The sequence below is a fragment of the Rhinatrema bivittatum genome, chromosome 1 (assembly GCF_901001135.1).
Source record: "Rhinatrema bivittatum chromosome 1, aRhiBiv1.1, whole genome shotgun sequence".
Lineage (NCBI taxonomy): Eukaryota > Metazoa > Chordata > Amphibia > Gymnophiona > Rhinatrematidae > Rhinatrema > Rhinatrema bivittatum.
This window is the reverse complement of record NC_042615.1, coordinates 502851325-502867432: the sequence shown is the minus strand read 5'-3', so window position 1 is coordinate 502867432 and position 16108 is coordinate 502851325. Positions and strand designations below refer to the sequence as shown.

Here is a 16108-nt window from a genome sequence, read left to right as displayed (position 1 = left end):
TCGCCAATAGCCGGAGGGGGGCGAAGTAGTTCTGAGACATCAGGTTCCACCGTGACAGTAGGGAATTTTGTAGGAGCCGCATGTGAGCCCTTGCCCATGGGACGACTTCTATGGTTGATGCCATGATAGAGATAGTCCCATGCCGTGGGGAGAGTGGAGTTCAACAATGCTCGTAGTTGTTCCATCAATCTCCTTCTCCTTGTAGGGGGAAGGATGACTTTGTTTCTTTTGGCGTCGAACCGGACTCCCAGGTACTCCAGGGATTGGGAGGGCTGCAGGTGGCTCTTGGGTGTGTTGACAACCCACCCATGGTTCTGCAGTAGTTCCATGACTCTGATGGTTGCTTGATGGTTTTCCTCTGGCAATTTCGCTCTGATCAGCCAATTGTCCAGGTATGGGTGCACAAGGATCCCTTCTTTCCTCAGTGTCACCGCTACTACCACCATGATCTTGGTGAACGTTTGGGGAGCCATAGCTAGCCCGAACGGTAGGGCCTGGAACTGGTAGTGATGGCCCAATATCGCAAAGTGTAGGAAACGCTGATGGAGGCGATGGATCGGTATGTGGAGATAGGCTGCTGACAGATCCAGTGAGGTCAGGAATTCTCCCAGTTGTACCGCCTTTATGACCGAATGCAGGGTATGACCGAACGGAAGGGTACCTTCAGGTAGCGACTGACGGTCTTGAGGTCCAGTATGGGCCGGAATGTTTCCTCTGTCTTGGGCACGATGAAGTAGATGGAATAGTACCCAGAATTTTGTTGGTGCATGGGCACCGGTGTTATTGCCTTTAGGGCGAGTAGTTTTGAAAGTGTGGTTTCCACTGCCTTCCTCTTGGAGGGGTCATGGCACGAAGAAATCACAAACTTGTCCGGGGGGATGCTGTGGAAGTCCAGGTAGTATCCCTCTCGGATGATGGCTAGGACCCAACTGTCCGACGTTATTTCGACCCATCTTTTGTAAAATAGGGCAAGCCTGCCCCCTCTGATCTCTTCCTGTAGATGGGTCTGCTGATTCTCATTGCGTGTTGCAGCTGGGGCCTGGTCCTGAGCCGGCTCCTCTTTTGTTGTGTCTATTCCGAAAGGACTGCCCCTTGTTGTGCCAGTAGGAACGGAAGATGTGCGCGTGGCTGTGCGCACTTGGCACCCCAGGGCGTGCCACTGTGCGCCCAGCCCCGATGTGCGCACCACTGTGCGCATGGCGTAGATGCAAGCGCCGCTACGTGCACAAGTACTTTGTGCGCCCGGCTGGCCGCTGTGCGCATGGCTCAGTTGTGCGGACGATGCAGCGACCAGGGGGGAAGGCGCCGGCAACCATGCGGTAAGATGGCGGCCCCCCCAAGGGGTCTCCACATGGGAGGACCCTCTTGCTGGATCGGGGTCTAGCCCGGACGGGGCTGCTCAACCTGAATGTACAGATGCTGGAGAGACGATCTGTGTGGCTGTCCAAGCCTCGGAGACCAGAGACTTACAGAAAGTTTTCTACCTTACCTTGTCTCGGAGCTTCCTGGTCCTCTGCCGGGTGGTCTCTGGCTGCGGGGGAGAGGGAATTACCTTCACCGCCGCGCTCGGTTCTGCACCCACTGCCTCTCAGCCGCTCCCTTTCCCGGGGGCTAAGTCCACACCGGGACAGAGGCTTACTTCTGAGGGATCTCGGAAATCACCTCAGGAAATCTCGACTGGGGGAGGGACCCTTAGGTATCACTGCAGGAGAACAGGGCTCGTTTTGGAGGTAAGTTTTTCTTTGTTTCTTCTTTAAATTTGGAGTTTGGTTTTCTAACTCTGTGCAAGCGTGTGTGAAATCCCGAACTGCTAAGGAGACGGAAAAAACTGGAGAGCAAAGCCTCGTGCACGGGTATATGTAGTGCTGACATCAGATTGAAATCTGACTCCGTCTCCAACTGCTAACAGGAGCACACTATACCCATTGATCCTGAGACCATCTGCTACACGCTAGGAAAATGAATTTCTGCCCAGGCCATGAGCTCGTCCGCCTCCGCTGCTACGGGACTACTCTTTGTGCCTTCCTGCCGGTTGATGTATGCTACCATTGTTGCGTTGTCGGAGAGCACTCGCAACAACAGACAATGAACCAGAGGCAAGAACTGCTGCAAGGCCAACCGTACCGCCCTGGTTTCGAGATGATTGATGGACCATTGCGCTTCCTGCTGCGCCCATTGGCCTTGTGCTGCCTGAAATTGGCAAACTGCCCCCAGCCGGAAAGACTGGCATCTGTCATCACAATGGTCCATTGAAGGACCTCCAGATCCACCCCGAGGACAAGTGTTCGGGGCTCAGCCACCACGCTAGGCTGGACCTGGCCGGTTCCTGGAGGGGTAAGGGGACTTGAAAAGCCTCCGACATGAGGTCCCAACATGAGAGCAAAACCCTTTGCAACAGCCTGATATCTGCGAAAGCCCACGGGACCAACTCCAGAGTAGACGCCATAGAACCAAGAACTTGTAAATAGTCCCACGCCCTGGGAACTGGCAGGGACAAGAGACGCCGAACCTGCAACATGAGTTTGTCTATCCGTTCCTGCCTCAGGAAGACTTCCCAATCCAAGTATCGAATCTCGCCCCCAAAAAATCCAGGACTTGGGCCAGGGACAACTGGCTCTTGTCCGCATTGATGATCCAACCCAGGGCGCGAAGTGTCTGCAAGACCTTGGCAACCGCCACCTTGCATAGTTCCTGTGACTTCGCTCAAATGAGCCAATAGTCCAAGTAGGGATGGATCAGGATCCCCTGGCGATGGAGAGCCGCCGCCACGACCACCATCACCTTGGTAAACGTGCGCGGAGCAGTAGCCAGCCCGAAGGGAAGCGCCTGAAACTGGTAATGCTTGCCGAGGACCATAAACCGGAGATACTGCTGATGGTCCTTCCGAATTACAATGTGTAGGTACGCTTCTGTCAAATCAAGGGACGCTAAAAAGTCCCCTTCTCTGACGGAGGCGATTACGGAACGTAGCGTCTCCATACAAAAATGGGGCACTCAGAGCCCTGTTGACATTCAGATCTAAAATCGGACAGAAGGACCCATCCTTCTTCGGAACCAGAAAATAAATCAAATATCTGCTGGTCTGAAGTTTGTCCGAAGGAACCAGGACGATCGCCCAGAGGTCTAACAACCGGAAAAGCGTGAGAGACACCTGGCACCTTTTCTCCAGGGACCCACAGGGTGACACCAGAAATAGATCATGTAAGGGACGAGCAAAATCTAAGGCGTAGCCGTGTTCTATAATGTTTAGAACCCAATGGTCTGAAGTTATTTTCATCCACTCCTCTTAAAACAGGGACAGCCACCCCCCAACAACCGGAACAGGGGAGTGGGCCGGCGCTATTTCATTGGGAGGACTTGACTCCTGTGGCCCCTGCGGCATCGCAGTCTCGGGTGGGTCTTCGGCCACGAAAGAAATGAGACCAAATCTGTGATATCCCGGATGACTGTCTTTGGCCAAACGGAACCAGCTTAGACTGGCGAAAACGGCGCTGCCCCCAAAAACACAACCGGGAAGGGCCAAAACCTCTGGAAGCCTTTGGTCTATCCACCGGGAACTTATACACCTTATTGTCCCCCAAGGACTTAATGAGCTTCTCCAAATCATCTCCAAAAAGTAGTTTTCCCCAAAACGGAAAAGCACCCAGTTGCGACTTGGAGGAAACATCGGCCGACCAATTACAGAGCCATAAAAGCCTGTGGGCTGACACCGCAGAAGCCATAGTACGCGAAGACGTACGAAGGAGATCGTACAAAGCATCCGCCCCATACGCTACCGCCGCCTCCAAATGATCAGCCTGCTCAGACTCCTCCGGGGAGAGCTCTCTGGCACTCAGGAGTTGCTGTACCCACCGGAGACTCGCAAGCTGCATTAAACTACTGCAAACAGCTGCTTGAACCCCCAGAGCTGACACCTCGAAGATACGCTTGAGAAGCACCACAAGCTTACGATCCTGAGGGTCCTTAAGGGCAGCCGCCCCGACCACCAGAATAGTCGAACGCTTAGTGACTGCGGATATGGCCGCATCCACCTTGTGGGAATCTTAAGAAGGTCGAGAGAGTCGTCCGGCAGCGGGTACAATTTTTCCATAGCTCTGCCTACAAGAAGCTAGCTTCCGGAGTATCCCAATCCCGAAACATTAGCTGGAGCAACATAGGATGAAAAGGAAAAGTCCTAGCCAGAGGACGAAGACCAGACAGCACCGGATCCACCGTGCCCTGATCCTGAGGCGTCTGCGTCTGACCAGCTGGTATGCCCAACTCCGCTAGGACATGTGGAATCATCGGCTCCAACTGGTCATCATCCCCTTCCACTGGAGCCACAGGCTCGGAATCCTCATCCACGTCCGCCTGAAGCGGATCTGCCAACGGCAACGCACCCGAATCCAGGAGACCTCAGGAGGATCCGGCCTAGGAACCAGCACGGGAGGAGAGGGCCCTGCCCCAGGCCGCCCCGGAGGGGGCTCAAGATCCCCCATGGGCATAAGGCAAGCTAAATATGCCTTATGTAATAACAAAATAAAATCAGCCAAAAAAGGATGCTGGCCCTTTAAATTTTCCTGAGGGGGGTACCCAAGGGAGCAGGGAAGGCTGGAAACAAATAGTGAGGAGACCCAGGGCAAAAATCCTGCGGGAATAACTGAGGAGGGAGATCCCCTCCCCCTGCCAAGCTATCTGCATCTGCAGCTCCTAATTAGGCTGCCGTTTCCGTGTTCCGCGGGAGCAGGATAGGCGGAATACCACGGGGCAGCATCGGGGTGCCTGCACCACGGGACCGATGCGCCTGCCTCCCCCTTCCGCCAGCTGCTGCCGCTGATGAGCCCTCGCCCCCGGGAAGACACCGAGGAGAAATAACTCGTCTCCTCAGAAGGCTCGGCTCTTCTTTTTTTTTTTTTTGAAACTTTGTTTCAGCCAGACAAATTTAAAAGATTCCTGTCACAGCGACTTTTTTCTTTTTTTTTGTTTTATAGAATCAATTAGCCAGGACTGTAGGTTCTGCCACCTTCATCTGCTGGAGACAGAGAAATACTGAAGGGGCTGCAGGAGGTGCATCCTACTCACAGGGGTGCCCTTCAAGTTTTTCTCTGTCTCCATCTGCTGGAAGGGAGGCATAACCCAGCATTCTGGGCTGATCTGGGTACGTACAGGGAACTTGATTATTTATTACACCTGACTTACGCTAATCATTCATTATATGCTCACTTTGAAGTATGTGCTGTAAATTTATAAATAAAATAATTATTAAATATGTTCTCACGCCTAAATCTATAGTCTCAGTCTGGAATCCCAGCCATCACAAAGAAGAAATCAGATACAACAGATTCCACTCACCAAAACATTTCAACTCAATTCACCTAAACCCAGCTCATTCAACCTAATCCAATCCAATCTAATCCATTTCATGCAATTCAACTCAACCTGACCCAACCAAACCCCACTTCACCTCCTCTAACCCAATGTAGCAGCAAATAAGCTCTGGCAGGCTTCTAACCAGCGGACTGTTGGGATGGGAGGCTGAAGCTTTGCCCGTGAGTCACCGAGTGGGTCTGATAATTGAGGCTGAACAAGCCAGAAGGGCTTGCTGACAATATAAAGCCTGCCTCTAATGAACCGGATTGCTCTTCAGGGCTACTAAAGGGATGCTGGAACTCTAGGAAGTCATTCCTGGATATTCAAGGGCTAGAGAGAGACAAGCTGTGAGAACCCAGAGGAGACTCTTGAAGTTTAGAACCTGAAAGTAAGGGTGTTTGTGTCTGTAAAGGCAAAGTAATAGAATACTGTGCAACTGGATAATCTGACCTGGATCGGACTGGATTGTAAGTTATAATTAAACATATTTAAATTATTTGAACCTGAAACTCCCATTTGTCCATGAAGGAAGAGAAACTGTGTCTTCTGTTAAATCCTGCAAAGTGTAAGCCAGGATGTCATATTTCCGTTGAAATGTATTCTGAAATAAAGTCCAACTTGGAATTCTGAACAGCATGTGGTTTACACTTGTCAGGGGCTCCCATCCTGAAACCCAGTCCCATCCAATTTAAATAGCTCAATCCAATCCATTCCAATCCCATTAATTTAACCTCAACTTCATCCAATGCAATCTATCCCAATCTAATCCTATCAAGTCCAATCCAACCAGTGAAGCAGTAGTCTAGTGCAGTGGTTCTCAACCAGTATGTTGGGACACATTGGTGTGTCACCAAAAATTTGACTTAGTAAGCCTATGCTTTCTATAAGAGCCACATGTGCTTGCTGCTTGAGAAGACTGCAGAGTAAGGAGCTGGTACTTAAAATTCTTCATCACGGCTCCCTGTTGCTGCTTTTCCCTCAACCTTGGCAATCACTGCCACCATCAATCCAAGTCAGAAATGTTGCAGGCATGCTGTATCCTGCCTCGCCATACCGCTGTACCTCCCCCTCCCCCCTGCTTCTTGGTGATCAGCTTTTCTCTGAATGATTGTTTATAATTTATGGCCTTTTATTCCATATTAGATAAGAGTCAGTCTGCATTCTGCATGTTTGATAGAGGTGAGGAATTCTGCTAACTAGGATGTAGATTCTGTGTAGGAATCTACAGCAGTCTGGCTTTGTTTTTCTAATAGTAAGTGTTCTGTGTTCTATATTAGCAGTCTTGCTTTTTCATAGGCGAGGTTGTTGCTGTTCAAATCCTGGGTGTTAGTAATTTTAAGGTATGGCTGGTATGCTATATAATTTCTATATGTCTTTTTATTTTATTTATTTAAAAACTTTTCTATACCATCGTTAAGTTAAATAACCATCACAACGGTTTACAGAAGGGCACGATAAAGAGAAATAAGGGTAGTATAGATTACAAATTACTCATGTGCCATCATAGTACGGTAACAATTTAGCACGTTATCATGTTATTTCACAAAGTGGCTGGCAGGGAAGGATTTTCAAGTACTATTAGTGAGGGGATATCAGAATCTGAATATATTTTTGCATGGTGAGTTGAAAGGGGAAGTTTCCTAATTGTGCTCTGTATAAACTCCAGAAGAGGTCAGAACTTTCTGAGGTTGATAGTGAAATGCATGAGAGTTTGTATCAAAAAGCTGTTTGCTGCATATGCATATCAGTCCTAGATTTCTCACTGATGCAGTAAGCAAAGATTAACATTTTTGTGAAACAAAATAACCTTTAATAATATTTTATAAGCAGTTATTGAAATTAAAGAATGTTATCTTTCTCCTGCATCATTTTCAACAATAAAATATTTAGGATGTTTTTTAGTATAGCTGTTAAATGTAGTGTGCTATGCGACACGCACGTGAGCATGGTCTGTCAGGTGTGTCATGATGGAAAAAAGGTTGAGAACCACTGATCTAGTGATTAGAGCAATGAGCTGAGAACTAGGGAAGTCAGAGTTCAAATTCCACTGATGCTCCCTGCAACCCTGGGCAAGTCACTTCACCTTCTTTGCCTCAGGTACTAACTTGGGGCCTCATTTACTAAGCATTTTTCCCATAACGACAGAATGGGAGACAAGCCTTAGCAAATCCGACCCTTAGATTGTAAACCTTTTGGGACAGAGAAATACCTACTGTACCCAAATATAACTTGCCTTGAGCTACTTTTGAAAAGGTGGGAGTGAAATCCAAAATAAATAAATACATAAATCCAATACAAGCCCATCACATCGAATGTAATACAGTCCAAGTCAATCCATCCCCAAGCTGTCCACCCAACACAACTCAACCCAATGTAGCCTACTGGCTGGAACTAGGATGTATGTGTACTGCATTCCAGAGGGAATTGTTAAGATCTCTCCCGCGGCCTCTCACCTCTCTTCAGCGTTCAGAGTGGCAGGGAGACGTTGCCGACGTCATTGCCATGCCGAGGCCCAGAAGCCGCTGTCCCTGGTCTCGCCTGTGCAGGGAGCCGTTCTCAGCCTCCTCTTCAGCAGTAGGACGCCGCCTCTTCTCCGTCGGGGCCTGTTTCCGGCCCAGCCCTGCTCCTGTACACTCAGTGGCAGCATGGCCGCTGTCCATGGTCCTGCCCCTTCTCCTAGGGGCGGGCCCACATCTTCCTCTTGGATTTAAAGGGCCCGCAGCCGGATATGCCCTGGGCCCCACCTGGACTCCTCCCTGGGCGTCTTCTCCTCTTCTGCCCTATAAAAGGGCTCTGAGTTCATTTCTTCGTTGCCTTTGCAAGGAGTTAGTCTTCCCTAGGACTTCTCGTCTTTGCTCCTGCTTGGTTTCCTGGTTCTTCATGGGATCCCTTGTCGTTTTTGTATGTTCCTGGTTTCTTCTGGATATCCTTCATCTATGCTCCTGATGTTCCGTGATCCAGCTTTGATATCCTGAACCCCTGGTTCCTCTTCGCCACCTTCCTGGCCTGCCGTCTCGTGGCAGAAGGCCACCTTCTCGTCTGCAGCACAAGCCTCCGAAGGGTCATCCTTGCCTGAAGCCAAGTTCCGTATTGGTCCTGTGTTTTTAAATTCCCTCTTTGAAGCCAAGTCCCATCTTAGTCCCTTGTCCTGAATCTCGTTCTGGCCATCGGATGTTCTTGTAGTTGCTCCGTCCATGTGTTAGGCGCTGCTGGAACCTGCGCCACTTCAGCGTGGTCCGTGACCAGCCATGGGAGGCTGTGTAGGGCGCGCCCCGGTGCAGGCCTCTACAGTATCTGGGACATGTTCCTTGCATTTGCTTCACTTCTCATCTGGAGTCTGCCTCGCATTCAGCGTGGTCCGTGGGTGGGCTGTGTAGGGCGTGCTGCGTCGTAGCCTCAACCTAGTACTTGACTTTGATCCTGAGTTCCTCTTTTGAGTCTCCACGTTCCAAGTTCTTGGTCTGCCCTTGCCTCTTCTCCGGCCTGCCGCCTTTGCCGTCATCCAGCGGCAGGTCCGAAAGGCCTTGGAGTGGTTGGAGGACCACTCAGAGACCAACTTTGCATGGTTGGCCTCACTGAGGTTGTGCAGGTCGGCAGGGCCCTGGGCTTCTGTCTCTACCCAGATGTGGATTCGTCTCACCAGCCTCGGCACTTCCACGGAGCTCCTCTCCTGGTTCGCCAAGGTCCAAGGGCACACTTTCCCGTTCCCGCGCAACAGCCACTCATGGACTCCTGCACGTAACAACTTGCCAAAGCCCGTGTGCGCAACAGGAATCAATCTGTGTGGCTCCCATTCAAGGACCATCACCACATTGGCTGGGATAGGGAAGGTTATAAAAAATAAAGGGAAATAGCCCAGGTAATTGTAAATGAAAGCTCATGGTGAGCATTGATCAATCAACGATGGTTCTGATTGAGCTAAGAACCTAAAAGGAAGAGGAGGAGATAACTGCCAAGTCAAAAATACAATAAGAAAAATAATAATTTTCCCATTTTGTGTGCATATGCTCTTTGTAACAAGAGGCAGTGGCATCTGAACCACATAACTATGTCCCTTCCCAAGTCCAGCAAGGTACTGAGTGTTTAGATTCACCCTCCAAAGACACAAACTTACCATCTCATTCGCCTCAGATTCCAGAGGTGCTTCAGCTTCAGGATACCTAGAACCAAGCAGGTGATGAGATGACAAATGTTACAGCATGGTGAACCAGAACCTTGATCTAAGAACTCTTCTTCAACTCTTTATTTAGTAAACATTTTCAGGCATACAAAGCAGATAACAGAAATCAACATATCACAATACATGGCACTGTTGCTGAAACCACTTACATAACAAATCACAATGGAGCCAATGTCCCATGTATCAACCAATTCATAAACAATCAAAGAATAAAAAATAAAAACAGATAAGAATCCCGTATCACACCATCCTATAGTAAAACTTATAATAGTCACATACTTGGATATATTTGTAGCCTTACGCCTTTAAATCATAATGCAATTGTTCAATATCTGCAATATTGCTGATTTAAGCCTGCCAGTAATCAAGATTAGGGTTAAACTTTCAGAAGGCAACAATTATGGACCTCACAGTTAGTATAAATTGACCTACCAGAGGTCTGAACTTAACGGGCATTAATGATCCTGCGATAAACTCAACAAGGAAGATGAACTTAGGTTGGAGATGGATAGGAAAATTGGTTCTTACCTGATAATTTTCGTTCCTGTAATACCTGGATCAGTCTAGACTCCTGGGTTTTGCCTCCCCTCCAGCAGATGGAGACAGAGAAGTTTTGACTGACTCTGCCCTATATCCCAAGGTGCCACCTACAGTCCGTCAGTATTACTCAGTAGCATAGCAGAATGGTTCAAAACCAAACTAACTATATGTAACTAACATGTAACCTGAACTGGATCACTAACCCCAAATGGGAAAAGAACCCATTGAACACGGTGAACAAGATTGATCTGCAGACCCCAAATAAACAAATGATGAACAAGCGGACTCTCCGTTACCTCTATACATAAAACAGACGGGACTCTGGACTGATCCATGGTACTACAGGAACGAAAATTATCAAGTAAGAACAAATTTTCCTTTCCCTGTACATACCCGGATTAGTCCAGACTCCTGGGATGTACCAGAGCTTTTTTTTTTACCTGGGATGGGATCCATCTGCTTGAGGGGAAGCAAAACCCAGGAGTCTGGACTGATCCGGGTACGTACAGGGAACGGAAAATTAAGAATGTTAGAAATCTCGAGTGAGGAGGGAAGTGATGTCAACCCTGCGAGATGGATGCCTGACGAGAGTTTCCCCATCTCATTCATAAATATAATCTTGAATGAGCGGATCTGTAGAAATAAAAAGTGTTCCGGAATATAAAATAGGAACCGGCGCTATTGGCGGACATAGCAAGGCAGAAAAAAATGGTGGATCTAAAACAGTTTTCTTACAATGCAAGCAGATCCCACTATGGGACCTTGAGCGGCATGGATAAGCCATCAGACGGTATTTCTGGTAGGGAGGGCTCAGAGAATGAGGGGGTTATTTTGTATCGCAAAAGGGTGAAACGCTTACTAAAGAAGATTTTCACCTCTGGTTTGCTGACATACAGGCTGATATTAAGTCTATCAAAGATGAAATACAGGAGCCTATCAGCAAATTTCATACTGACTTAACTTGAGTAAGGGCGGCGCGTGGAGGAAGTGAAAACCAATATAAAGGAGCAATCCTCTGTAGTAACGTAGCTTCAGAAAGAGATGTTTGACCCCCAGCAGTCTAATGTGGAGTTAAATAATAAATTAGAAGATTTAGAGAATAGATCTCACCAATCCAACATAAGAGACGACCCTTGAAAGGCAAAGAACCTAACTGGGCCTTAGAAGATACATCCGCAGACCAGTGACGGAGCCAAAGTAAAAGTCGGGCCACGACTGCCGAACTCATAACACGTAAGCGAACGCACGAAATCATACAGCGCATCTGCGACCGACGCCTCCATGCGATCTGCAAACGACGTGTCGGAACCAGAAGGTGCATCCTGAAAATTCTGCCCCCATCTCAGACATGCTCTCTGCATAAAGCCTGAGCAAATGGCGGCCTGAAGCCCCAAAGCTGCACTCTCAAAAATCCTCGAGGTGAAGTTCTAACTTCTAATCCTGAACATCCTTGAGGGCTGCGGCTCCCGCTACCGGAATCGTAGTCTTTTTCATGACCGTGGAAACCGCCACATCCACCTGCGGAAGCGCAAAAAGCTCCAAGGTCTGTTCTGGCAAGGGGTAGAGTTTGGCCATAGCCCTACCCACCCTCAAACCGGAGTCTGGGAATCCCACTCAAGCTCAATCAATTGCTGCACCGACCTATGATACTGGAAGGCAGAAGGAGGAGCCTGAAGACTGTCCAGGACGGGGTCCGCTCCATCCAATTCTGGAACTTCCTGAGGAGATTTTAAACCTAGCTGCTCAAGGACTATGGAAGCAGAGGAACCAACTCCTCCCTCCGGAACAACCGGAGAATCTTGGGATCATTCCCTTCTGCCACTGATGGCTTCCCTATGTCATCACCTTGATCCAAGTCTGGAGAAACCAGATCCTGCGCTGAGGAGCCTGGCGCTGCCCTGCCGGAGGGACCGGGACCTGTAAACCTCCTGTTGCCCACCCGGAGCTGAGCACCATTCGGGATGTCGAGTCCCGCAACTGCGTGGACCCTGCATCGGAACCCGGAGGCCGCAGACCTGGACCCCTGAGGAGCCAGAGGCAAAGCTGCCTCCCTAAACAATCCTGCTGCGCCAGATAAGCTTGGTGCAGCAGAAGAATAAAATTTGGCGAAAAAGGGTGCGAAACCCGGAGACCAAAATGGGGGTCTGGTCTCCCCCAGGTCCCTGAGGTAAGAACCTGGATGATTTGCCCCCCTGGAGAGCCCCCTGCGCATCGGGGGGTCCGGGATGAACCGGGGAGAGCAACGGTGGAAGATCTCCCTCCCCCTCCAAAGATGGCGGCGCACACGAATCAGTGCCCAAAATGGCCGCCGCTCCCGCCTCGAGGGAGCCGGCAGCTCCGGGGTCCTCGGGAGGCTGAAAAAAATGGCTTGACCGCGGCAGCCATGCGCTTACACAGGCGCTGGCGTTTAGAAACCCCTGGGAGGGGGGGCACTGTCGGCGTCTGATGCGTGCGGATGTGTAAAGGCTCAGCTCCGATTCCCCTCCAGCCCTACAATCCATGGAAACGGTCCCGGAACTGGAAGCAGCCTCCTGAACCCAACACAGGCATACTCTCTGCATCAGGCTAGCGCAAATCACCGCTCGAAGACTCAGAGCAGTGACCTCAAATGCCCGCTTCAACTGGATCTCGAGCTTCCAGTCCTGCATGTCCTTCAGGGCGACCGCCCCAGCAACCGGGATAGCGGTCTTCTCAGTGACCACCAAGACCGCAATGTCCACCTTAGGAATCATCAGCAGGTCTAAAACTTCAGTCGATAGGGGATATAGCTTCGCCATCGCTCTGCCCACCTTCAGCCCTGCATCAGGAGCTTCCCACTCCCGGGTCATCAATTTGCATACTTTCTTCGGCAGAGGAAAGGAAGTTGTGGGACCCCTAATGCCATCGAGGACGGGATTAACGCCCTCATTGTCAGACTCCTCCTGTGAAACCTTAAGCCCCAGGACCTCCAGGACCTGTGGGAATAAGGGGCCGTGGCTCATCTCTTTTAAATAGGCGGACCACGCTGGGATCGTCTCCCTCCGCAGACGGGGTATTGGGGTCATCTGTATCGTCCGCATCCCCATCTGCCTGATCCGGGTCCGCCCCCGCATCCGCCCGTGAAGGTGGTGCTGATCCTGACCCAAGAATTGGGTCTTGCTGTCCCCGGGAGCCATCCTCCCTCAGGCGAGTCTGTTCCATAGGGCGCTGACTAAGCTCCGCGCCCGACTTCTTTTCCCAGGTGGTTCTACAACATCTCCCGGGTGTCCGGGACTCTTAACCCCCGAGCACTTCCGAGCAAGGAAGGCTTCGTGCATTGCCAGCTCCCCCCGTGGGGTACTCCCCCACTGGAGCTAAAACAGGAGAAGAATCCTCCTCCCACGATGCTAGGCCCGGGGCACCTACACCCTTCCCAAGGGAAGGGACAGCCAGCCCCAACGAGCCCTCCAACCCCGGAGCACAATTTGCGCATAAAGAGGCCGCATCCAGAGCCTGACCGCATGTACCATGTGCGCGGCAGGCCAGCGATTTTGAGCGCAGCCCCACCCGGAAGAGTGTGCTGCCTCGCGGTTTGATGGGGAAGAAGGCCGCAATTGCCACAAAGCCGCTCGCAACTCAGTCAGGCAGGGAAGAAAAAATCTGCTCCAAAAAAAACCAAAAAACCTCAAACTAAGACTGCAGGAGTGCATCTCTACCACCTGCTGGAGTCAGAGAAATACTGAGGGACTGCAGGTGGCACTCTTGTATATATGGCAGTGCCCAAAGTTTTTGTTCTCTGACTTCATCTGTTGGTAGGGATACACAACCCACTTCTCTGAACTGATCTGGGTATGTTCAGGAACTGCTGGTTCTACTTTGAGTCTGTCCACTATGACACATCCTAGTATGAGCAATTTCAGATGGCAATGCATGCAATCCGGAGGGAAGCATCTGCGGAGAAACTCTTGAGGGGGGTCTCAAGATGTATTGCTGAGATCTGCTGATGCTGGTCTTTGGCTAGTGAGCTTGTTTTTCATGGGTCTGGACATTCCTGGACTTTGTGGACTCAAGTTGTTTTGGAGATTTTTATTTCTCTGGTGTTTTGTTTGATTGCTGCTTGCTGGGCTATTAAGGGGAGGACACATGAGGATTTTGTATGCGGTGTGTTGGTTGGGGGGGGGTGCAAGAACTGCTGGGCTAAGATGAGTGCCGTCATTCCTTCAGGTGTGATTTGGGAGGGGAAGGGGGTGCAGAGGGGGGGGGGGAGAGTTCTGGGGATATTGGGTGCTTCCTTTTGTTGGCTAGGGCACTTGTGGGGGGATACAATAGTGATTGCAGTATCTATGGGATAATAGGAAGGATTGTACCTGCTATTGTATTGGGGTGGATTTTTGGGGGAGTGGTAGGTGGAGTTCTGTTAAATGGGGGGAGCTAAAGATTATGTCTTGGAATGGTAAGGGCCTGAATACCTATATTAAGAGGAAGCCTTTGATGCAAGATGCTCTAAGACAGTGGGTGGATGTGTTGTTTTTGACAGGAAACACATTTAAAAAGGAAATACGAAAGGTTACTGGCCTCTACCCACTATCCCTTAGTTTTTTGCTGCTGCTCCAGTAACTAACAAATATTGTGGAGTGGGTATTCTGTTCTCCAAAAATGTGGTGGTGGCTGAGATTTCAGTTTGAGGGACTTGCCCAGCCAGGTGTCGAATCTTACCCCCAGGTACTCCAAAGTCTGGGCCAGAACCAGGTGACACTTTGCTAGGTTCACCACCCAGCCCAGAGACTGCAACATCTCCAGTACACTTCAAATAGACCAACAACATTCCTCCTCTGACTTTGCTCAGATAAGCCAGTTGTCTAGATACAAACGAACTAGAACCCCCTTCCTTCCGGAGCACTGCAGCCACTACAACCATCACCTTCGTGACAGTTTGTGGCGCCGTGGCTAAGCCGAAGGGGAGAGCCTGGAACTGAAAGTCCTGCCCAGCACCGTGAACGTAGAAACTTCTGATGGTCTACCCGAATGGGAATATGGGGGTAAGCCTCTGTCAAGTCTAACGATGCCAGGAACTCCTCTCTGCGGACTGCTGCTATCACTGTGCGCAACGTCTTCACGTGAAAACGTGGAACCAGCAAGGCCAAGTTCACCTTTTGCAGATCTAGAATGGGATGGAAGGTGCCCTCCTTTTTTGGGGACCACGAAACAAATCGAGTACCTCCCCTGCCCCAACTCGGAAAGTGGGACTGGAACAATTGTGTCTAAACTTAGTAACCTCCGCAGCATATCCCTCACCGCTTCCCACTTGCTTCGAGATCAGCAGTGGGAACTCTAGAAAGGCCTCCAGGATGGGATGCGAAAATTCTAATGTGCAGTCGTCTCTTACCACCTCCAGAACCCACTAGTCCAAGGTGACCTTGGTCCATTTTTCATAAAAGCGGGTTAATCTTCCCCCCTACTGCTTTCACGGAGGAATAGACCCCACTGGCTTCATTGTGCTGACTTTCCTCCTCCGGTTCCCTGACCGGCGGGATCTCTGGAGGATCTGCGGGCACCATGAAAGGGCTGCTGCCATCCTAAAGACTGCTTTGGAGAAAACATGGTGCATTTTTCCCTGCTTGCACTGATCTTGTTAGCATCACCTCAGTTAACAAGGTGAGAGTCAGGAATGTCTCCCCTACACCTCCCTCTCATTTCCCAATTGTCATACCCCAGAGGTGTGGGTCATCCATGCAGGACACGTGGTTGGATATGGTGATAAGTGGAGAGTACCCACATCTCGTTTCTCGATCAGGTCATATAGTACTTCTTTGTTGTGCACGGTGATCCGGTTCAAGTATTCTGTGAACAAAAAAAGAAAGGAGAGGGTAGGAGGAGGGAAGAATCAGCAGAGCAATACCAAAAGGAAGTGGAAAAGACTCTTCCCATTGCTCAATTCAAAAAGAGATGTGGGAATCAGGCAGCTCAATGACTAGAACTTATACTCTGTAGAGATTTCCAGACATACACAGGAAGTTGGAGGCAGATAGGAAAATTGGTTCTTACCTGCTAATTGTTGTTACTGTAGTACCACGGATCAGC

At 50.0% G+C, this 16108-nt stretch overlaps 1 protein-coding gene across 1 annotated transcript in view; it reads right to left on the bottom strand.

Annotated features, from left to right (window-relative positions):
- Window positions 1-15884, bottom strand: part of LOC115095917 (tafazzin-like) — a gene marked incomplete at its 5' end in the record, with an annotated part of 42460 nt that extends 26576 nt beyond the window's left edge. Inside the window, 3 exon segments of the mRNA XM_029610263.1 lie at window positions 9464-9509; window positions 15738-15792; window positions 15795-15884. Coding sequence (XP_029466123.1) covers window positions 9464-9509; window positions 15738-15792; window positions 15795-15884 — 191 coding nt within the window.
- Window positions 15885-16108: the final 224 nt, after the last annotated feature.